This window comes from Macrotis lagotis, chromosome 2, assembly GCF_037893015.1.
Source record: "Macrotis lagotis isolate mMagLag1 chromosome 2, bilby.v1.9.chrom.fasta, whole genome shotgun sequence".
NCBI classification, from domain to species: domain Eukaryota; kingdom Metazoa; phylum Chordata; class Mammalia; order Peramelemorphia; family Peramelidae; genus Macrotis; species Macrotis lagotis.
The window spans coordinates 280,647,897-280,671,649 of NC_133659.1; the positions used below are offsets into that span (position 1 = coordinate 280,647,897).

The 23,753-nt window shown below is 37.9% G+C and overlaps 1 protein-coding gene and 1 long non-coding RNA gene across 2 annotated transcripts in view; one reads left to right on the plus strand and one right to left on the minus strand.

Moving 5' to 3' along the window:
* Positions 1–3,624, minus strand: part of LOC141515008 (uncharacterized) — a 130,565-nt gene extending 126,941 nt beyond the window's left edge. The window contains exon 1 of the long non-coding RNA XR_012476189.1: positions 3,217–3,624. This is a non-coding gene — a long non-coding RNA (uncharacterized LOC141515008). The remainder of the gene's footprint in view (positions 1–3,216) is intronic.
* PPM1H (protein phosphatase, Mg2+/Mn2+ dependent 1H) overlaps positions 3,428–23,753 on the plus strand; it is a 318,199-nt gene continuing 297,873 nt past the window's right edge. The window contains 2 exon segments of the mRNA XM_074226229.1: positions 3,428–3,777; positions 3,779–4,222. Of these exon segments, the coding sequence (XP_074082330.1) occupies positions 3,443–3,777; positions 3,779–4,222 (779 nt within the window). The 5' untranslated portion in view covers positions 3,428–3,442.

Genomic DNA, 23,753 nt, shown 5'->3' on the forward strand with positions numbered 1-23,753 from the left:
GTAAAATTTAAATTCTTTTTAATAGTAAAAAATGTTTCATTTTTCATTCAACATCTATCTTAGTGCCAGCCACAATAAGAGACAATAAATGTAAAGTATTTATTAGATGTCTACTCTTCTGTGTAAAGCAGAGGGAAGTATTTCCAAGGAAGATTAGTTAACAAAGGAACCAAGAAGAATTTATCACAAATAGGATTTCACTTATAGGGTGGTATGATAATCCTGTGAACAGTAGGGTTTTAATATATTATTACATGAAATCAAATGTTCTAGGTTTGAATATTGTCTCTGTCACTTACCTATCTGACCCTCGCAAATCATTTTGCCTTTCTTGGCCTCAGTTTGCTCTTTTGTAAAATTGAATTAGTTGACCCCTTGGGTCTTTTCTAGCACTAAATCCCAGTTTACAGGATCATTTTATATGCAGTAGTTTTGAAGTATTAGAGAAAGTGCTTAGTTGTTAACAAGTGAATTTCTCATCCTTGAAGCATTTACAATGGAACACAAAAAAGATTTAGGAAAAGATGATTTACCTGGATTCCCAATTTAAAAGCACTTGGCCAGTTTTCAACAAATTCAAATTCAGCAAACATTTGTTAAAGGCCTACTGCATGTAAGGGATTGTGAAGTGGAAAAATTTAGGTTCAAAAAAAGAGGCCCCCATCATGGCATTTACTTTGCTTTGTGAACCATAGTTCAGCTTGCATTGGATGGTAAGGGCAAGGATGGAAATTTTACTGAATCAAATCTTTTGTTAAAATAATTTTGCATGTGGTAAAGCAGATTGAATATCCATTTGTACTCATGACTTTAGTTAAAAGAGTCCATGGAAAACTGAAGAATAAAAACCAGAAGAGAAATAGAAGGACTGAAGCACAGCAATAAAAGGGGGGTGGCTAGGTGGCATAGTGGCATAAAGGACCAGCCTTGGAGTCAGGAGTACCTGGGTTCAAATCCTATCTCAGACACTTAATAATTACCTAGCTGTGTGGCCTTGGGCAAGTCACTTAACCCCATTTGCCTTGCAAAAATCTAAAAAACAAAAATTAAAATTTTTTTTAAAAAAAAGTAATGAAAGGGAACCAGACTCCACTCTTCTACCCTGTCCAGTTATTTTAATTTCCAAGTTCACTTAACCCCTTCAGAATAGCCCTTTTGTCAGAATAGCCCCACAATGCAGCTATCAGGCTCAGAGGATCCAGTTCTTAGCCTAGGGTCAGCAAAAGTTTAGATCTTGCCTCAGATATTTACTATGTACCCAGGGCAAGTATGTTTTTCTCAGTTTCCTCATTTGCAAAAAACAAATAATTGTAAGGCAATTAGCATAGTACAGATCACATATAAGTCTTGTTGAGCTGGGTTTGACTCTTCATGACCCCATTTTGAATTTTTTGGCCAAGATACTAGAGTGGCCATTTCCTCCTGCAGCTCATGGTGCAGATGAGAAAACTGAGGCAAACAGGGCTAAGTGACTTACCCAGGTCATATAACACATAAAAGTTTAAGAGACAAATTTCTGGGTAATTAGTCATTTTATTAATCATGCTAGTCAAAATTAATAAAAGGGGTCAATGGAACTCTGGAATGCCAAAGACCCCTCATGGAACCTACTCAATGCCTATATACCCTAGGAAAAGTGGGTGTTCCTGAGGGCCATAAACAATTCTGATTGATTTACAAGGAATAAAAGAATGAATATTATAAAAATAGGTGGCATTATTCTAATAAGGGCCTGGAGGACCTGACCCTGATCACTCAGTCTTGGTCTTTTAGACAGCTATTAAGCATCGGAATCTGGATTTGAACTCATGAAGTTGAGTCTTACTGACTGGGTCTGGCACCTCACCCACTGCTCCACCTAGCTGACTCATATAAGTGTTAGCTATTATTTTTATTAATGTAAAAGAATCAGGGGCACAGCCTTTTGAATTAATGATAGCTTATTGACATTACAATGCACAAAGTACATAAACAATACCAAATCAGGTTAAATGAAACCAGTGATAGAACACTGGGCCTTGAGTCAGGAAGACTTGAGCTCAACTTCTGCCTCCGACATTTATTAGCAAAACTGGGCAAGCCACTTTACCTCTGTTTACCTCAATCCACTGGAGAAAGAAAGGACAAAGCACTCCAGAATCTTTGCCAAGAAAACCCCACGGACAACATTGGCTTGCTGTGGTCCACAAGCGTTCTAAACAACAAAACAATGTAAACCCAAATCCTTTTCTATCTACCCTTGTCAAACTATTCGGAGAGCCAACTCTGCTTCCATCAACTTCTGTTTTTAAACACAATTTTATAAACTTTAAAATATAAACAGCCAATGTACTATTGTGATATCATATAACATTTGTTTAAAAAACCAAATTATACAATGTATAGGAAATTAAAAATAAAGAAATGTAAGAAAGAAGGGGTCACAAAAACATTTAAAAATTCACAAGGGGGGGCCAATGGGAAACATAAACAGAATAACTTTAAAAAACATCTCCACTGTTAAACTTAAAAAAGACAAAAGGAGTAAAACCAATTTGCAACTTCGTGTCTAATCTTTCTTCTGTCCTATGTATAAGGAAACATTCATCGGCTTTTTAAGTTGTGAATTTTTTAAAAAGAGAAAAAAGTAAGCTGCTTGAAGCTGCTTTGCACGTACAGTACCTATAATGGCACATTTAAATGCTTGCTAAATTGCAGGGGAAAGTATATAGATATTCTATTTGGCAATGTTATCGATATAAACATATCCTATTTAAATGGGTGGATTGTCTTCTGATTTTATTAAGAACAGCTCAGTTAAGAAACACCATAGAATGTTTCGATATTAAATGTGCCCACTATTTTAAAATGCTTTGTATATTGACTTGAGGTTTTTAGAAGAAAAGTGCAGCATCACTGTTAAACAACTAAGGATCACGTGAAGCAATTGCATTGTTTTTTTTTTTTTTTAATTTCCATCTCTTTTTCTCTTCCCGGTCAGCAGGGAAAGATGAGTTTTAAATATTGATTTTCTTTGGGGATACAGATCGGATAAATGTGATGAGAATGGAGGAAGGGCCTGGGAGGAAATTTTCGGGGGTTTTTGTCTAACTAGTTAGGGCTAGGTTTTTTTTTTTAAGCTTCTGAGAACTCCCTAGGCATTTCCTCTTTGCAAAACGCGCTGGTGCTGGCATCCCGCGGCTCCCTTTAGGCCGGCCTGGGGAAGTTCATTCCCACCTGTGCTTGCATCTCCCGGGTCCACCTGAGGCGCTCCCTCCTTTCCCCCCGGAGGCTCGGGGTATAGTTCCCAACTGGTTCTCTCCACCTGCTGCCGGCCTGCCGCGGAGGAGAGAGGAGGAGTGGGAGGAGCAGCGGGGGATGCACCTAGGTCTTCACCTCAGACGGCCCTCTGTGCTTGCAGCCCGCGGCTCGGCTGCCCGAGCCCTTCCAGCCTGACCGTCACATGACCGGGAGGGCGGTGGGAGCCGGAGCCCGAGCCCGAGCCGGAGCGGCAGGAGCTCCTTCGGAGGCTCAGCCTGCGGCTTTCGTTCCGCGCACGAAGGAAGACAGAGAAGGGGGCGGGGGGAAGGAGAACCTGCCGCCAGCGCTCCTGCCCCCCTCCCCCCGCTCCAGCCGCTTCCCAGCCTCGCTCCATGTAGCTCCACTGCGGAAGTGGACCGGGAGGTGGCGGCGGCGGCAGCGGCGGCTCTGCCGGCCCCGGGAGCCCGAGGCTGGGGCCCAGCCCGTCCCGCCGCCCTTGCTTGGAGAGCAGCAGCCAGCCCCGAGCCTGTGCTTGCAGTCCGCGGGACCGCTGCCCTCCCTCCTTCGCCTCCGTCGCCTGCCTCGGCGCAGCCGCCGCCGCCGCCGCCGAGCCCAGGCTGCATGCTCCCGGCCCCCCCCCTCCCCCGCCGCCTCCCCCTCCTCCCGCCGCCGCTCCTCCTCCCGCCGCCGCTCTCCCCGCAGCCGGCCGCGGGAGCAGTAACATGCTCACTCGCGTGAAATCTGCGGTGGCCAATTTCATGGGCGGCATCATGGCTGGAGGCTCGGGCTTGGAGCACGGCGGCGGCTGCGCCGGCGGCGGCGGCGGGGCCGGCTCCGACCTGCCCTTGCGCTTCCCCTACGGGCGGCCCGAGTTCCTGGGGCTGTCTCAGGACGAGGTCGAGTGCAGCGCGGACCACATCGCCCGCCCCATCCTCATCCTCAAGGAGACCAAGCGGCTGCCCTGGACCACGGGCTACGCAGAGTGAGTGCAGCCGCCGCACCGGGGGGCGCAGCACCTGCCCCCCGACCCCCCGCGTTCCTCCACCTCCCCCGGCTGCCCAACACCCCCCCACCCCCGGCCCGGGCTGGACAGTTCCCCCTTCCCCTCCCCCGTCCCCCCCATCCCTTCACTCCCAAGGACGCTGCGTCTCCATCCCTGGAGATGGGGTGGGAGGCAGCAGCTGGACCAGGAGGAAGGATCCGGGCTGGAGGGTGCCGGGGCCGGGGGGGCTTCTCCTGTTGAACCCAAACTGGTGAAGTTCGGGATGAGGGAAGGGGGCAGTGGCCTGTGCGCCCTTCCAGTTCCTCGCCTCCCCCTCCAAAATCCTCGGCTCGGAGGTGGGAGCCTGCGGGTGTGGGTCGGGGTGGGGGGTGCCTAACCGAGGAAGATCTCGCCCCCTCGAGCTGGGACAGTTGCTGTACTTTGCCCCGGGGCCAGCTGGCAGATGTCGGGACCACTTTTCTGGACCATCCCGGAGAGAGGGAGAAAATTTCAAGTAGATAATGCTAGCACCTTGGCTAATTGATCTTTACTGCCAAACTGTTGAGAGCTGGGGGGTATTGCCATCTCACGAATACATAGTGGGGTTTGTGTTTCCCGAAGAGGATTAAGAGAGATATATAGATGTGTTGATATAAATCTTGATATATCTATAGGTAAATAGATTTATATATTCCTATAGATCCAAATAGAAATAGATCCGTGTGTATATGTTTATATATTTATACTTGTGCATGTATATATAATATACATGTATGTGTTATATATATGTATATACATACATACACCATACATGGAGGATCACCAATGGATGGACCCCATTGATGGCAAAAAGTGAAATATATGTATGAATATATATATATATATATATATATATATATTACTTTTTTCCCCCATTGTTGGTCCTCCATTGACTTAATGAGCCAGTTGACTCTGGACGTGGGCGCTACATTTCATTTTGTTCACCTGGTCCTTTTCTCTGGAGCTAGGAGATTTGGAAGCTGGAATGACGGAGACTGGAGTTCAGGGGTCGGTAACGCCAAGAGCGGGTGAAGGGGTGCCGCTGGAACTTGAACTGCCAGTGAGACTTAACTGGCTCCTTGGCCTCCTGCCTTAGCAGGCCACTCGCACCAGCTATCCCCTGCCCCCCTAACCCTTAACCCGTATCCCTCTGACACACCGATGCTTGGCTGGGTACATACTCTGATTGGGTCTTGGAAGAACCAATCAGCAATTGGGATGCCTATGCCAGGTGACTTTTCTGGAGGTTGTCCTGAACTCCCCTCCCCAACCCACCCCCACCCCCTTCCATAAGCCAGGATGAATGGAACTGGATGGAAGTGGAGGGAAATGTGCCCTCATTAAGCTATGCAAAGACCCCCATCAGCCCCCCCCCCTCCTTTAATCTCCAAATCTGCCATCCTTTATCAAGAGACAGATCAGTAACATAACCTTACCGTTAAGTAAGCCTATTACCGTTTTTCAGCTACCCTGATAATAAATCACCTCTTTTAGCAAGTTTAATTAGTAAAGGGTCCCTCCCACCTAGAAGACAGACTTAATTTCTTAGATTTTCAAACGATAAAAATCAAGGCAGAAAATTGTGAGGTATGTGATTATTTTAAGAGGGAATGATGGGAAACAGCTTGGAAGTAGACAGTTGGGTTGAATTCTCTTCTAATGCTGTAGACATTGGGCATAACTCTCTTTGCTTAGCTGTAAAATGAGAAACTTACCTCATAGGACTATAAGGAAATAATTTTGAAAGCCTTAAAGTGTCAATATTATTCATTTGGATTATTGCTGTTAATAAAAAGAAGCAAAAATTAATTGCTAGGTGGAAAAAAGCATTTAAAAATCAGGTAATGAGAGAATAAGATAAAAAATGTTACTTGATTTATTTTACTTCACAGCAATTTAAAAGTCTGAGCATATTAACCTAGAGTACTGTTCTTGCAGTCAAGAATTTGAATTCCAACTGATTCTTATTTGTTGTGTAACTAGTCATATAGCCTCTTTGAGCCTTAATTTGTTCATCTCTAAAATGGGAATAACTACCTTCAGAGTTGTCCTGTAATTTGGATGCAATAAAAGTTATATAAGTGTCATTTGCCATTATTTTTCCCTTTTAAATACCTTAAGGTTTGGGCCCTTGAGAGGTTAAAAAAAACTTTACTTGATGCTACCATCCCTTTAAGCTGTTTAGCTAAATGGGCTTCTTTCTTTCATAGCCAAATTTCTTTGAAAAAGTATTTATTATTGTATTTATGTTTCTCTACTTTTCTGCCCTTAGTATTCTGGCCCACATAGCTCAACTGAAACTGCTTTTGACCTAACTTTTTAAGAACATTTGCCATTGTTGATTACTCTTTCCTCTTGGATATGCTTCTTCTCTGAGTTTTCCATGATAAATATTATGGTTTTCCTCATCTATGTCCCATTTCCTAGATAGTGTATAATCCAGAACTATGTCCTGGCCTCTTTTTTCTCTGTATACCTTATCTTGCTGTGATCTCATTAGTTCCTGTGATTTTGGTTATCATTTTATATAGTCCTTTCAAAGATATCTCTAGATCTGTCTGTCTCTCCATCTATTGGTCTAACAATCTGTATTTACAGATCTGTCTCTGTCTAATCAGCTCTCTAGCCATTTATCATTCCATCCATGCTTCTATCTATCCATCCATCTCTCTGACCACCTATTTATCCATCTGTATCTATCCATTTATGTATCTTTTTCTAGCTAGCTATTTTTAACTACCTAATCCCTAGACTTCTCTCCTTGTAATGGTTACTTATGGACTTTTAATGCCCTATAAACATTTCAAAGTCAGGGCATCAAAACAGAATTTATCTTTATCTCAAGCCTCTCTTCTAAATGCAGGCATGTTTTACATTACTATACCTCTAATCCATAGGTTATTCTCCTTCTTTTCTCAAGGCGTTCAGTCTCTTTTTTATGGTCTTTCTCTCTAACCTGGTACCTGCCCTATAGAAAAGGACTTCAGTATATATGATGATGTCCCTTCAAACGCTCAAGTCCCAGTTCATCAATTTCTTTAACTCCTATGATTTAGACTGTCATGCTACCTGATCTTTCATTATCATCTTTTGTTTCACCATTGCCCACAGGTGTTCTACTTTCATGATCAATGACTCTGAAATTCCTTTATTCTCTCCTATCTTCCATTTCTCTCTGTACCTCTTTCCTCTTAAATTTTTTTTTATCCCCACTATCACCTCCAGTCTCTGACTATCTCTGGGCTTTCCTCTACTTGTATGCTTAGTATTTAGCAATTTACTAAATAGGCATTTGATAAATGTTTGTTGATTGACTGCTAAATTGATCACTTCTCGTGCTTTGCCAAACCCCAATCCTGGGGTTCACATTCACCGTCTATGCTGGAGAAAGTCACAGAACTTTGATTATGAGACTCCTTCACATTTAAAGTCTTTAATCCCAACTGGGTCCAACCTGCACAAGGTAGTCCTTTTATCCTTCCCAAATTGATTCTATTGCATTCTTCATATCTACAATTTCAGACTTTGCTTTTTCCCTCAGACCTCCCATTTTCTTTTCTTCTCAGCAGAAAATCATGACATTCTTGATGATTTTTCATATTATTTCAGGCTTTAAAATTTAATTTAAAGGGGGCAGCTAGGTGGCTCAGTAGATAGAGCACGGGCCCTGGAATCAGAAGGACCTGAGTTCAAATTTGACCTCAGACACTTAATTACTTAGCTGTTTCACTTTGGCAAGCTAAGTGGAAGTGGATTAAGAGTTAGACCTGGAGTCAAGGAAACTGTGGTTCATTTGTTTCAGTTGTGTCCAGCTCTTTATAATCCTATTTGGAATTTTCTTAGCAAAGATTTTGGAATGGCTTGCTACTTCCTTCTCCAACCCATTTTATATATGAGAAAACTGTTCATGGTCACATATGAAACCAAGATTTGAACTTGAGTCTTCTTGATTCAAGATCCAGCACTTAATCTACTCAATTCCAGCCTCAGACAAATTACTGGCTGAGTGACCCTAAGTGAGTCTGCCTCCATTGGTCTCAGTTTCCTTGCCCTTATAAATTAAGATAATAAAGTCCCTATCTCCCTGGATTGTTGTGACAATCAAATAAGATAATGTTTGTAAAGGTGCTTTGCAAACCCTAAAGCATCATACCTTCTAGGAATGTCACATGTAGGTTAGAAATTAAAAATAAATTAAGTGGGAGCATAAAAAAGCTCTTAAAAACCATCACATAAATGCCTAGATATCCTAACATATGAGGAATTCATAACTCTTCAAACTAATAAAGCTATTTTTTAAAAGATTCACCTTAGGAATTTCTGCCCTATTTCCCATTGCATCACAATCTATCATGGAAACCACTATCATTCTCTTTCAGATTGATGGACAGATGCAAAACTAAAGTCTGGTTGCAACAGAGCTGTCTCTCCCTCTCCCTCTCCTCCCCTCTCCCTCTCCCTCTCCCTCTCCCTCTCCCTCTCCCTCTCCCCTCTCCCTCTCCCTCTCTCCCTCTCCCCCTCTCCCCCTCTCCCCCCCCTCTCCCCCCTCTCTCCCCCCCCTCTCCCTCTCCCTCTCCTCTCTTTTATTCTCTTCTCACTTTCCTCATACTCTCTGTCTCTCTGACTCTCTTTCTCTGTCTGTTATCTGTCTTCCTAGATAATATCTTTCTTGGTTGTAGAGACACCTAAGTAGCACAGATAGAGTGCTGGTCCAGAGTCAGAAAGACCGGAGTTAACTTTGGACCCAGACACTTAATAGGTGTAAGACCCTGGGCAAGTCACATAACTTCTGTCTGTTTCAGTTTCCTCATCTGTAAAAATAATTAACAATAATAGTGTATTATGAGGAGAAAATGAGTTAATATTTATTTGTAAAGTGTAAAGTGTTTAGCAAACCATAAAGTAAATGCTAGTGATTATTTAATTGAAGTTTCCTTCCCCTCCCTTTTTTCTGGACATACCCTTGAACTTAGTGCACTATGCCAGGATAGCCTTAGAACTAAACAAACCAGTGAAATTAATAGTGCAGGAAATGGTTGCCTGTCCTATTGATTTGGTGTGTGTTGAGTTATTGATGTTTCATACCTCTAGCCATCCTTCATTTCTCCCTTAATTTTTTTTTGTACCCTTCCCCTATCCACTGGGATGAAGGTCATGATATAGTTAATAAGCATCAATGATGAAAAGATATTTTTATATATCATCAAAACAATTGCTCTTTTAGTTTTTTCTCATCTGTTTGATTACTCAAATATATTTTCTATTTCCTAGTATTCATAAGGCCAGGTCTGGGTTTTTTAAAAAAAAAATTACAATTTTAACAATATAAATGCTCCTTAACAATAAAATAACTCCTTGCTGATATAAAAGATATTTCTTAACTCAAAAGAAACTGAACATGTCCTACATTTGACTTTCTGAAGTCAAATCTTTACTGGAAGTCTACCTTTAAAGTTATTTTCCCCCTTTTATCAGCTGCATTCATAGGTTCCTCAGCTTATCCTGCATAAAGTTCTGTACTTGCCACTTGGCTGGAAGAATCACTTGGTGAAAATAGAAGCATCAGATGATAGGTTTATTCTTTAAAGAGGTGACATTGCATCAGATGGCCTCTTAGTCATTGCTGCTTACTCAGATGTGTGCATTAAGCAGAACTACAATCACAAACAAGACAGAATTCAGACAGACACCAGAAACCCCAGTTATCTTCATTTATGTGCATAATTTTTTTTCCTTCAGAAAATATAAGTTTCTTGAAAGAAGGCACTATCTTTGAATCTATAATTTGGCACATAGTAGGTATTTAAAAACACTTGTTATACATATTCTACATTTTGCATTGATTTGAAAAAATTAAATTGATTTTGATTAATCAAGAACAAAATTTCTCTCTCTCCCCCCCAACCTACTCACCATGTTCCATGGGGGAGGGGAGGTAGGAACAAAGGAAAGAAAAGCAAAACTCAACAGTATGGAATCAGGCAAAACTTGCATTAGTAAAATCCTAAAATATATGTATCTCATTCTGTATTTTGAGTCTATCACCTTGTTGTCAGGAGCAGATTTCATGCTTTCATTATTAGTCTCTCAGAATCATAGTTGGTCATTGCATTGGTCAGAATTTCTACTAAGAAATGATTGATTGACTAGACATAGAATATGTTTAAGAGGATGAGGCTCAGATTTTCACTGGATGCCATCTTTTGACTTGACTAATAAGATTATTGGAATACACACAAGGCAAGAACTGGAATACATAAAAGGCAAGGCAAGGTAGATGCCAGAGAGATCTTGCACCATGGTTTGTAGGGCAAAGAGTTGCTCTCAGGGCTTGCATTATTCCTGCCTCTTTCTTATATATTTTTATCATTATTTCACAGATGTAGAACTCAAAGGATTATAGAGAGATGGAAAGACTTTCAAAAACTATGGAGTCAAATCCTCTGATTTAAAGATGAGAAGGTTGACACTTAGGGAGGTCAATTGATTTTCTGAGAGTCACAAGTAGTAATGATAGAATCAGAATTCAAACTTAGATCCTATTGACTCCAAAGCCATGCAAACATTTCCTTGGCCTATCAATTAGTTATCTGTTTTCAACAAATTGAGTCATTTTATCTATTTGCTAAAATTATTTTTCTTCAAATTGCATTATGACAAGGATATCAGCAATCAATAAATCAAGAAATGATGGGAGTAACCATTTTAACTTTTGCAATACAGTATTTATCCTCAAATTTGATTGATTTTCAGACATTGAGGTCTTCTTAAGTCTTAATGAGGTCTTCCCCAGGGATGTTTTCATACCACCATGAGGTTAAATATTATTAATATGCATCTTGTTTTAATTTGTATTACCAATCTCAGTGCACAAATAAAGATCATTTAGATTTTTTTTAACATATACAACTGAGATTTATCAAAGCTTTCATGGATCTAAGCAGAGAAGATCATATAACATGTAAATTGTTTTTGTTTAGAAAATTATAAAGGAAATCTAAACTTCTGTATTTAATTAGCTAGAGTCCTTTCATTAGACCTAAAAGGTCTTTCTGAAAGTTCAGTCATTTTTATTAGAGCCAAAGCTGTTTTTATTTTGTATTTAACTTTTGCTGAGATTTTCAGTGTTATCTTCAACTATGGAAAAAACTTTTTAGTAGTCATGGACCAGTTAAGTGGTCTTTAAGAAGTGTTCCTCATTGTGAGTTATGTCAGATGTTATGATATTATTAATAAAAATACATTTAATGTTACTTAGTGTATATTTTACTTAGCCATAATATTTTATATCATAAGTATTATATTCACACAATAAACTCAACTGATTATTTATACATGTACACTGACTTAAGTCTACCCTTTGATTGAAGAGAAATATGCATTTGTTTTTCTCACAGTATTACCAGTTTAAATTAAGTTCAGTGTGTTACAGTTCCTCAAGGCAAGGAATGTTATTTTCTGCTAACATCATCAAAATTTGAGAATCCTTGGCCTAATTCAAACTTTTACTCCATACTTATCAATGTCATTTACAGGGCTCCCTTGATGGTCATCGAACCTTTGTTTGAAAATTATAAGTAACGAGAAACTCGTTAACTGCATTGAACAGGAGTACTAATAAGTAGGAGACAGCTCTGGATCCCCTTAGGAGAGCTAAATTTGCAAAGCCTTGACCTAAGTCTTATTCCCTAGAATGAGCACCTCAGCTTTTTTTTAGGAAGGAGTCTCCCTAACTCCTTGTTGATTTGCAAGCTTCCATTATCTTAATATCATCCTGGTTACAATTGGATTTATTGATCAGAAGTTTAGAAATTTTTACTGCAACTCTCTTCATTGTTTCATCATGGGATCAAGATTGACTCTGGCTTCTGGGGGATAAACTCTGATAGGGTCTACCAAGCTATAAATGTTTTACATGTGGGCCCAGTAACTTGTCATTCATTGAAGAATCTGACTTGCCAAGTTCAGAGAAGTTTGTAACTAAAATTGACTGGTAGATCATCAAGTCATAAAGACTGGGAAGTGTTTAGAGGAATGGGAGATACAGCATAATCCAATTCAGTTCTGTTCACCACACATTTACATGTTCCCCTATACATAGATAATGATGACCTTTGGGTTTTAAGGAATTTGGGGGGGGGGGTCAATAAACATTTATTAAGTACCTGTACTAAGAGGATACAAAAGGGCAAAAGTCAGTCCCTGCCCTCAAGGAACTTTCAGTCTAAGGGGGCAGATGATATTCAAAAAAAATATACAAAGGAAGCTTAAGTATAGGAAAGTAGGAAATATTTGGCAGAGAAGACACATTTTTTTCATATTAACTTCATATTTGGAAGTTAACTACTTCTGTGAGAAACCCAAGTTTTCCCTGAGGGTACCCATCTAAGATTTCTTTATAGAGTCCCATTCATAATATAGTGGGAGCCTGAAAAGACCCAACTCAGATGATAGAATTTGTCTAACTTAGCTTTCACATAACTGGGTTTCCCATAAGTCCCAACTTAGTCAGTAGAAATAATAGATGCTACTTTCTTATGGTTCTTCATAGTAAGTAGGAGGAAGTTATTTATATCAACAAGAATTTAAAATTGACTTGCTACTTAACATGTAGTGAGTCAGGTGAATTCATTCCCTAGAAGGATCTTTATTATAAGACTAAAGGTAGAATTGAAAGAACTGTATAATTATATTTGGCATGATAGAATAATATGATACTAATAATGGTTAAAGAGTAAATTAAAAAAACCTTTTTGGCTGGATTCAACATTTTACAAAAAATACCATTTTAGGACATTTCTCTTTGATGTGCTTAATAAATTCATACTGATAGAGTAACTAACAGAATGTACAGATATTGACCACTGTATAAAACAAGGTTCGGTGGAAAAAAAATGACTGGATTTGGTGTTTTGAGAACCCGAGTTCAGATCTCAGTTCTCCTATTTATTATCTTTGTAACCTTGAGTTCAAATCTCAATTCTCTTGTTTATTACCTTTGTAACCTTGAGTACATACATCAACCTCTTGAATTTTAAGTTTTCTTGTAACTCAGAGCACATCAACCTTTGGATTCCCAATTTTCTCCTCTATAATATATTTGGGGTTGAACTAAATATCCTTTTTTTTTTGCAAGGCAAACGGGGTTAAGTGGCTTGCCCAAGGCCACACAGCTAGTTAATTATTAAGTGTCTGAGACCGGATTTGAACCCAGGTACTCCTGACTCCAGGGCCGGTGCTTTATCCACTACACCACCTTGCTGCCCCTTAAATACCCTTTTAAGTTTTCTTCTAGTCCCTAAATCTCTGTGACCCCATAAGGAAAAGTTGATTACCTTTTTCCTTGCATTCTTCTTATGTCAAAGCTATTATGAAATGAGCACTCAGTAATTTGAATTGTGGTTGCTATTTTTGGCTTTTTGGTTTGGCTAATTCTGTCCTTGTGTAATTTATGTTCATTAGCTTTCTTTGTTAATGCTTTTCTAGCTAAGTTTTTCACAAATAAAAGGACATAGATATTTACTAGATATGAGAGGCAGTATGGCCTAGGAGAGGGGCACCTGGCTTGGAGTCAAGAAGACCCTAATTTACCAAATTCAAATTTGGCCTCAGATACTACCTAGCTGTGACCTCTCACCCTATTTGCCTCAGTTTCCTCATCTGTAAAATGATCTGTTGAAGGAAATGGGAAACTACTCTGGTATCTTTGCCAAGAAAACCCCAAATGGGATCTCGAAGAATCAAACCTGACTGGATAATAATAACATGGCATAGTAGATAAAGAGGTGAATTACAGTTCCTGCCTCCCAGACAAAGCATTTTATCTCTCAGTGCTCTAAGACTCTACAGTGACTTTCATCAGTATTCAGTCAATAAACATTTATCGAGTGTCTACTATATACTAGGTAACATGCTCATCATTGGGGACATAAAGGCAAAATCTCTTGAGTTCATGGAACTTTCACTTTAATGAGGAGACATGTCAACAACTATTCACAAATAAGCTATGTACAGGATAAATAGGATTATGAAGGTAAGAAATTTCCACATCTGAGGCTAATCATTTCCCTTGAAATCAAAGGTCCATGGGGTGGCTAGGTGGTGCAGTGGATAAAGCACCGGCCCTGGAGTCAGGAGTACCTGGGTTCAAATCCAGACTCAGACACTTAATAATTACCTAGCTGTGTGGCTTTGGGCAAGCCACTTAACCCCATTTGCCTTGCAAAAACCTAAAAAAAAAAAAATCAAAGGTCTAGTCCCTTATCCCCTTCATTCTGAATTTCAAGATGCTTGTTCCTTTTTTGCATACTTATATTCTCTTATGATTTTTATTATTTCTTTTATGAAGTCTTACTCAACATATTTAGCAGATTTGCCAAAGACCTAAAGTTGGGAAGAAGAATTGGCTCTACAAAAAGAGACATATCTAGTCTGGAATGATAGGAAAGAGACAGGCAATCCAATAGGAATACAGCTAGTTCCCAGTTTATGTGAATAATAGGATAATGAATTCTTAAGGGACTTCATTATTTAAATTCATACTGCATATTTCCATTGGACTGGAGCTGATCACCATATTTTATATAATTGTAACTTTGAATAGTACAAATTCAAATACATTGGATCACTTTAGGGGAGTGATTGTTCAACATATAAGGAATCATATTAAAAATAGTAATATCCAAAGGACATGATTAGCTCAATAGATGTTTTGTTAGTTGACTTCCACATATTATATGCATTTTGTAGTTCTTTGGAATGAGATTTCCCTTTCCATATCACCTCTTGGATTTTGTTATTGTATAAAAATACTGTTGCTTTTTGTAGGTTTATTTTGTAGTCTGCATTTTTGCTAAAGCTATAGTCTTAGTTTCTTTGTGTATTTTCTAGTATTTTGTAAGTAAACCACTGTGTTATCATCAAACAAGAATGGTTTTATCTACTTTTACCATTACTTTCTCATTTCTTTTGCTAGCATCTTTAGAATTATATAAAATAATATCAGGGAAAGGGCTTTGATTATTTTCTGGAAGAATTTTCCATTCTTTGGTGAGTTTTCATGTTGAATTCCCTGTATTATCACCAGGTTCTTTTGAGAAAATGATTAAAATTCTTCCTTTTACTGAATGTTCTCTTCCCAGGTTAGCCCTCTCTTCATTTTTCACCAGATTTTCATCTGGACTCTTGCACCATGATCCAGTCATTTCAGTCCTGGAATTCACATCTCAGAATAATCCCCTCAGCCTTTCCTCTACTCCTTCAGACTAATGGTTCTTCCTAGAACTTCTGATTAAGGACTATTGGGTGTCCAGGGCCACATTTTCTTCATTTTATACCAAGCTGTGATCTAGACTTGTCCATCATAAACTTCCTCTTACCACCACTCTCTCGTTTTTATATTCATTTTCTGTTATCTCTTCTATCCTTAGAGAGCAGGATCTTCATTTCTACTTGTATTTGAATCCCCAGCATTGACAAATATTTGTTGACTGATGAGGAATTATTATCTTTGATGCTTAGGTTGATTCTTCTAAGATGTAATTTTGGGGGGGTGCCAATCAAGTTTTATTGTCCTAGAATATAATATTCTATTTTTTTCCTTTGATTGCTTCTAAGCAAGGAGAAAGTCTGAACTATTCTAATTCATTCGCCTTAGAATTTGAAGGTGGTTTTCCTTTCCCCCTTGATGACAACAAACTTTTTTTTCTTTATTGTATTTCAGAAATTTGATAAGGTGATCCTTTGTGAGTTAAACATATATTTCTTTCTGTTGCTGTTGTGTGAATTCCTGTGATATATCCAGAGATTTTTAGAGTTAGAGGAAAACTCAGATGTCATCAAACTCTACCTACCCTCTTATTTTTATAAGATTAGAATCCCCAGGAGGCCCACCCTTGAACAGTTTTGTGTCCTTCAAAGGAAAACTAATAATCCCTTTCACCAGCTGGTAGAAGGAGGGAACTGGGTCTGCCCCACATTGGCAGAGAACACTACTGGTAGATATTAGTCCTATTTGGACCAGGTTTCAGACCAGAAAAGTTTACTCCAAGCCAAGCACTCTTTGTTCTACATCATGTTGACCTCTCTTTCCAATCTGTTTGTAATATGTCTATATTTTCTATTGGATTATTGAAATACGGAATTTTTCTCTTTATGATGTTTTTTCTTCCTGAAAAACCTATCTTGGGTTATCTTTCACATCTTGTCTTCAAATTCAGCATTATCTTGTAGAGCTATTGATGTTCTTCAATTAAAAAAATGTTCCATTCTTTTGTCCCCTACATTTTTGCATTCTTCCAGCTCTGATGTTCTCTTTTTCAGAGAATCTACTGCTAATAGTATTCTGTCTTTTGTTCAAAATTTTGTGTCTCTACCTAAATTTTTCTTATTTTTTCCTTAATAGTTCTAATTTCTCTCTTCATTTCTGTAATAGTTCACCTAATCATTTGATTGTTCATTCTAACTATTCTGAAGATTCTTAGAATTACCTTATCATTTCAGTGAATCTTGCAGGATTTGTTGTACTCTTCCAGAGAATTTTGACTGTTTTCTTTGTCAAAAAAGATTCATTTAGAATCGAGGTTTTAAACTTTTTATATCATGGATCTCTTTAATGGCCCAATTAAACCTATTGACCCCTTTTTGGAATATTTTTGAATACTTAATATTACATAAGATTATTGAGGAAACCAATAATATAATTATCAAGATTTTTTAAAAAATAGTTAATGAACCCCAGGTAAAAGAGCCTCTGGCATAGATGGCTCTTTTTTTTTTCAAATTTTATTCATTTCTCCTCCCCACTTTATCAATCGCATTAATTTTTTTTGCATGATGTTCTTGCTGAAAACCTGCTTCATTCCGCAGTCTTTTTCACACTGCTGTGCTCATCTCCCTATACCTTCCATCTGTTCTCTTTTCTCAGACTGCCAAGGCTGGACAGGGTCTGTTGCTTCCAAGATATGAGGGTGACCATTTGGGATACTATTGCAAGAATAGGAGCAAGAAAAAGGCTTTGCATCTTCCTACTCTCCTGAATGAAAGGCAAATTTCTATGAACTGATTTTCTTTCTAGCCTTGGGCTCCAGGGTCTGCTCTTAAAGGCATCTCAGAGACTTGTAATGTTTGAGGTAATGCCAGTGAAGTTGTTACTTGTCTTGCTCACCCTCAGTCACCTTTCCCAAGTATACCTCAATTCATTTTAATGAATCCATATCAGTTTTGTGCATTTAGTTTTTTTTCTCTTAAAAGATTACCAGCCCAGCCTCTGTCTCCATATGATCAGAAATTGAGTTGATTTTAAAAAATAAAATGGTAGGCAAGAGAGCAGGGAGACAAGATCTAATATTCATTAATGAGACTTTAACTCAAGACTTAAAATGCTATTAAATTGTTTGATAAAATGTTTTTAGGACCAGGAGCTTGAAAATTATATACGAGGCTCTGGGGAATTTTTTATAGAAAGGACACACAGCATGATACACAGTGGAAAGAACATTGGTTTTGGAATCACTGAACTGAGTTCAAATCCCAGACCTAGTAATATTTTTTGTCATCTCTATCTTCCTTATTACTTATCATAATATATTAAATGACATTGAATTTTAGATGGTCTCTGAGAGGTGTTCTAACTCTAAATCCTATAATAAAATAATACTTGTCTGGGTTCAGTGACCTTTCAGACACTGGACCTCAGGCAAATCCCTGATCTCCAAGCTTTAAAAACAAAAACAAAATCTCAACTATTTGTTTCCCTTTTTGTTATTTTGAACTTTGACACATATTAATAAACAGTAGCATTTACCTATTAAAAAACAAACAGAAAAGGATGACTGTTTATGAAACTGAATATCCACTGCCTGAATCAATGTTAAAATGGGACATGGAAAATGCTTTGCTTGGCAAATTTGAAAGTACTTTTTAATTGTGAACTGTTATTATTGTCTTCAAAATGCTTCCTATCTAACCCAGGTTTATATCAAGAAGTATAGGCAAGTAGTCCCTTTTGATTAGACACAGAGCTGCTATATAAGCAGCTTTTTTGTATCATATCCATTCTTTTGAGAAATTATACCCAGATAGGGGGTGGCTAGGTGGTGTAGTGGATAAAGCACCGGCCTTGGAGTCAGGAGTACCTGGGTTCAAATCCGGTCTCAGACACTTAATAATTACCTAGCTATGTGGCCTTGAACAAGCCACTTAACCCTATTTGCCTTGCAAAAAGAAAAAAACCTAAAAAAAAAAGAAATTATACCCAGATTGATTGTAGAGATAAATTAAGCCCATTTAACTCTTTTGTTTTTATTTGTGTATGTTATATACCGTATGTAGTAAATACACATATATAGTTAGGAACAGATCAATATACTTAGATGAGTCTCAAACTATTTGCATAACTAGTTCATTGCTTTAGGGTGTGGCATACATCTCTGATGCAGATAAAGATAGCCAGCCTAATGGAACCCTCTTGGCTGGATTGCTTTATTAGCTCAAGGATTTGTGAGAATAGCAGAAATCAATTTTTTTCCTAAGTTGCAAAGGACAAAATAAATTGTTATGATCTCAGTCTCCTGAAGGGACATTACAAGAAGATAATTAAATTATAAAGAGAAATAGCATTTCTTCATGTATAATGTCTCCCCATATTGCAAAATAGAGTGAAAAAGTTTCTTCAATGATATGGAAATTGATTAAAGACATATGGTATAGATAATTGAGTTTCTATATTTAATCAGACTGCTTTGGAGTTGGATTTAAACTTTAGGCTTTAACAACAAAAAATAGCAACAGGAGTTATGTTTAGAACACACATCTGCAAGAACAAAGGAAAGGAAATAAATGCCCAATAGGCAACACATTTTTGTGGCTTAATGAACATGGATGAATCATAAAAGGATATGGGAGAAAACGCTAATAAGAATAAGAACTATAATTTGAAGCTTTTATATGAAATAAAGGAAATGTGCTATTGAATTGCAACCAATTATAGCTTAGATATGGAAGAACTTTATGGAAATGCTTGTGGCTGATGTGGTTTGAAAAGAGGCTAGAAATTTAGGCTAATTGACAGAACAAGAGGCAAGATTAAGTGACCTTTACTATTCTGGCTTTCATAGATGTGCTGAGCTCAATTAAGGTAGGTGATTATCTGGGGTACCACACTTTAGAGGCCCTCATCTACTTCAAGGACTGAATGGCTGGAGTTATACCATGTGAGAGATGGGAGAAATGTAAGTGATGATATATGTAGTAGTATACTTAGGATAACTAATGTTCCTTTATTTAGGTTTAACATATATACAAAAGTACAGCTGAGGGCCAGATCCACAAACAGTGTAAGTCAGCATTGTGACCTGGCTGTCAAAAAGACTAAACTCTCAGATTATATTAATGGAATATCCATGAGATTCGAATCTTTCCTCCTGCCCCTGATGTCTACCTCTTTACCTTAAAGATTGGGTTCTGTATTACTCAAAGTTGTGTTTCCACTATACTAGCATCAATGTGTGTGTGTGTGTGTGTGTGTGTGTGTATATGAGTGAACATATGTATACACGTGTGGATGTATATCTCTTTGATTAAAATGTGCATCTCAGCTTTCCTTTATTTAATTCCAAGTCTGATGGGTCTTTTGTTGTAGTGTTAAGGAGATTCTCAATAGCAATAGTTTAATTACATTCATGCTGAAGACATTATTTGTAAAGGAGTATGACTCTGGGCATTATTTTATCTTCTAAAGACTTCCAGGATTTCCTAATTGTTGATTAAAAATGGTTTTAGAAGTATGTTGTCCTTTTTATAGGAAGTTGGGATCCTGGGAACTATTAGCCAGGATTTTGGATAATCTCTCTGAGAAAAAAAAATTAACTGAAATGGAAATGTTTTCATTTTTCTAGCAATATGTTTGGAGGGGACTGGGGGAGAAGCCACCTTTTTGCATTTTGATAATTTTAGGGAAATATATTAATTAGAAAAACTCAAAAATGTACTTTATGAAGCTATCATGGTTCAGTGAGGGAATTGAGAGCAAGCCTTAGAACCAGGAAGACCTGGTTCTGACACATATTGGCTATATGATCTTGGGCAAGTCAACTTCTTTCTCAGCATTCTAGCCAACTTTTGTTTCCTCCCTGCCTTTCCCCTCTGGTAAACTCTTCAGTTGCACAGAAAGTGATGGGTTTTCTCCTTCTGGACTTCCTTATACTGATGAAATCACAGGGTCATGTCAGTAAGCATTTGTAAAGTTGCTACCATGTGATATCTCCCTGCCTCTTCTCCAACATATATTTGTCATCAATAAAACTGTGCCTTCCCTTTTAAATTTGAGAGAGAGTAAGGCACAATGGAAAAGATCACTTGATTTCAATCAGAGGTTCTTGATTTATATCTTTTATAGATCTATTTATGTACTTCCCTTTGGAATGTGACCTCCCTGTTTTCATCCCTGATTTTGCTTTTTCTTTGCTTTACTATCTAATAGCACTGTGTCTTGTCCATGGTAGGTGGTTAAATATGCTTGTTGATTGATATGTTGTAAGTGAATCCTTCTAAATCTGAATGAAGCCCTAAAAGGCACATATTTTCACAAAATTCCCTGATACTTATGCATATTAAGAAATTTCTTTGTTTTAATTTGAATTATTTGGATTACAAATAAAAAACTTCTGAGTGCTGCTTCCTGAAGAATATTCTTGATGTTTGTATACCTTTAAAAAACAATCAGAACATGGTGATTCTCTTCAATTTCTTTAAAAAATTTGCATACAGATTTCAAGCTAGAATGGTAAATAAACTACCATATAATTAAATTATGAGACTTTTACCAGATGGATAATCTCCATCTTGAAACAATATGGAAAAGCAGTAATGAAAAGAAAAGAATATATTTGTGGTTGTTTAGAATCCCCTAAGTCAGAATTAAAAAAAAAAGTTTATGCTTGCCAAATTTGGATGCTGTAGTCCTTGATGCTGATCAGGCACCATGCTACTTATTATTCTGTTCAACAGTGATGTTTTCAGGTATTTGTCTATTTCTGCAATTTAAAAAAAATTCAAACTAGGTTAAGTTTGTGATGATTCTAATAAACTGTGAAAAAAAATTTTCTCATTTCTTTTTTTTGTTTGTTTTGTTTTGTTTTGTTTTTACAAGGCAGTGGGGTTAAGTGACTTGCCCAAGGTCACACAGCTACGTTCTTTTTTCTCCCTGTAGAATATCTTATAAGGTGAGTGACTTTTTTGTTTTGGTTATGCAGCTCTCTGATCTCAGGCACTTACTAGATATGTCACCTTGAGCAAGTCACTTAATTCTGTTTACTTTAGTTTCCTCATTTATAAAATCATTTGAACAAGGAAATGGAAAACCACTCATATCTCTGCCAAGAAAACTCCAAAAGGGGAAGAATCCTAAAAAGTCAGGCATGACTGAATAACGACTCAGCAATAATAGTGCAGCTTTTGGGATGGAGCAGGATGAAGTGAAAGAGGAGAGGAAGAAGAGGAAAAGAAGTGATACTGTATCTGAGTATTCCCAAGTAAAAGCTCTCTAGACCTTAATTTGAAAATCATGTTGTTACAGTCAATTCATACTTGGGTAGAGGCAATTTTATCTGAACCTCTTGACAGCTGTTCTGCCCATCTGGTGCTGAGCCAGTGACTTATTTGGTTTTGCTGAGAAATTTGATATAGGGAGCAATTTGTGCCCTTGATGTCATTTTAATCAATACTTTATACTTATACACTGGGGATAAAAATATCTTACAGACAGGGTTGTGGCTTCAGCATCTCTGATGTGAGGAAAGGTCTTTAATATGTTGATGTATTGGATATTTATAAAACTAGATTTTCTTAAAGTAGAAAATAGATCTGACCCTGTCATCCCTGTCCTCCCTCTTCAAAATCCTCAAGACTGACTGTTCCCAGGGGGTTAGACTCAAACTGAAATTTTAGGCTTTCCAAAATCTGTTATTACCTATCTTTGTTTTTATCTCATATTACTCTTCTTCATCCTCTATTCCATTCAGACTGATTCATTAATTGTACCCTATTTGATAAGTTGCATTTCTTAAAGTGAATTCCTATAGTGAAATATCTAAGATATTAGGGAACCAAAACCTAGAGCCTAGGGTTCTTAATCTAGGATCCATAAATATATTATGATAACTATTCAGTTCAATCATTTTTCAGTCATGTCTGCCTCTTCATGATCCCATTTGGGATTTTCTTCTCATAGATCCTGGAATGACTTGATATTATTTCCTTCTGCAGCTCATTTTACAGATGAAGAAAACTGAGGAAAACCGGGTTAAGTGACTTGCCCAAGGTCACACAACTAGTCAGGAAGATAAAAGTCTTCCTTGATTCAAGTCTAGCACTCTTTTAACTGTGCCCAACTAGCTATCCTTATTAATCATAACTTGTTTAATAAATGTTGATTGCATTTCTTGAGCTAAATAGCTATAGTGAGATATCTAAGATATTAAAAAAAAACCAAGACCTAGAGTTAGGGTTTTTAACCTAGGATCTATGGATATATTTTGTTAAATGTCATTGTAATTGGTTTCCTTTGTAATCTTCCATATTTTGTTTTTATACATTTTTAAAATGTGATTCTGAAAAGGGGTATAAAGATTGCACTAGACTGACTGCCAGAGGGGTCAATTATAGAAAAAAGTCAAGAACTCTTGACTTTAGAGGAGATTACTTTAGTATAGTATAATTATATTTTGCTTCTTGAGGATATTTACAGGTTCACCAGTATATCCTGAAGGCTGTTAACTGGTAACTTACTGAGCATTGAAGGCTTTATCTATAAATCATGGCTCCTTAGTAAGCTTGCAGTATCACCTTCCTCATTTATAAGATTGAGTGTATCTCTTCCCTGTTGTCTGTCAACACTGGAACATCCCTCTATGGATCAAGATGAATTTGAACCGAGTAATACATGGAGAAATCATTAGTTAGAAAAAATTTGTTTTAATATTTTCTGCAAAAAGCAATTTTTTTTGGGGGGGGGAATGGATAGAGCACAGACCCTGGAATCAGGAGGACCTGAGTTGAAAATCTAGCCTCAGATACTTGACAATAGCTGTGTGATCTGAAAACTGAAAGCATTTTTTGTGGTTAGACTTTTGACATATACCTATCAAATGAAATTATCTGAAGGTACAAACTGCGTAGTATAATGGATGGGGAGGATATGGCTTTAGAATAAAGAAGACCTTGGTTCAGAGCCCATTACTGACATATCTTGCTGGTGTGACCCTACGTAAATCACCTCTCAATGTTCCAGACAATTCTCTGACTATGAGTTAAAGAGCAAATGCTAACTTGCATTGGTAGAAGGTGAGTTCTTCTAGGAATCCTTTATACTTATAAAGACACAGTTCCAGGCTTGCCCCACTCTTTCTCTACTCTCCTTCAACACAATATATATTTTGAGGCAACTAGTGGTGCAGTGAATAGGGCATTGGCCCTGGAGGACCTGAGTTCAAAT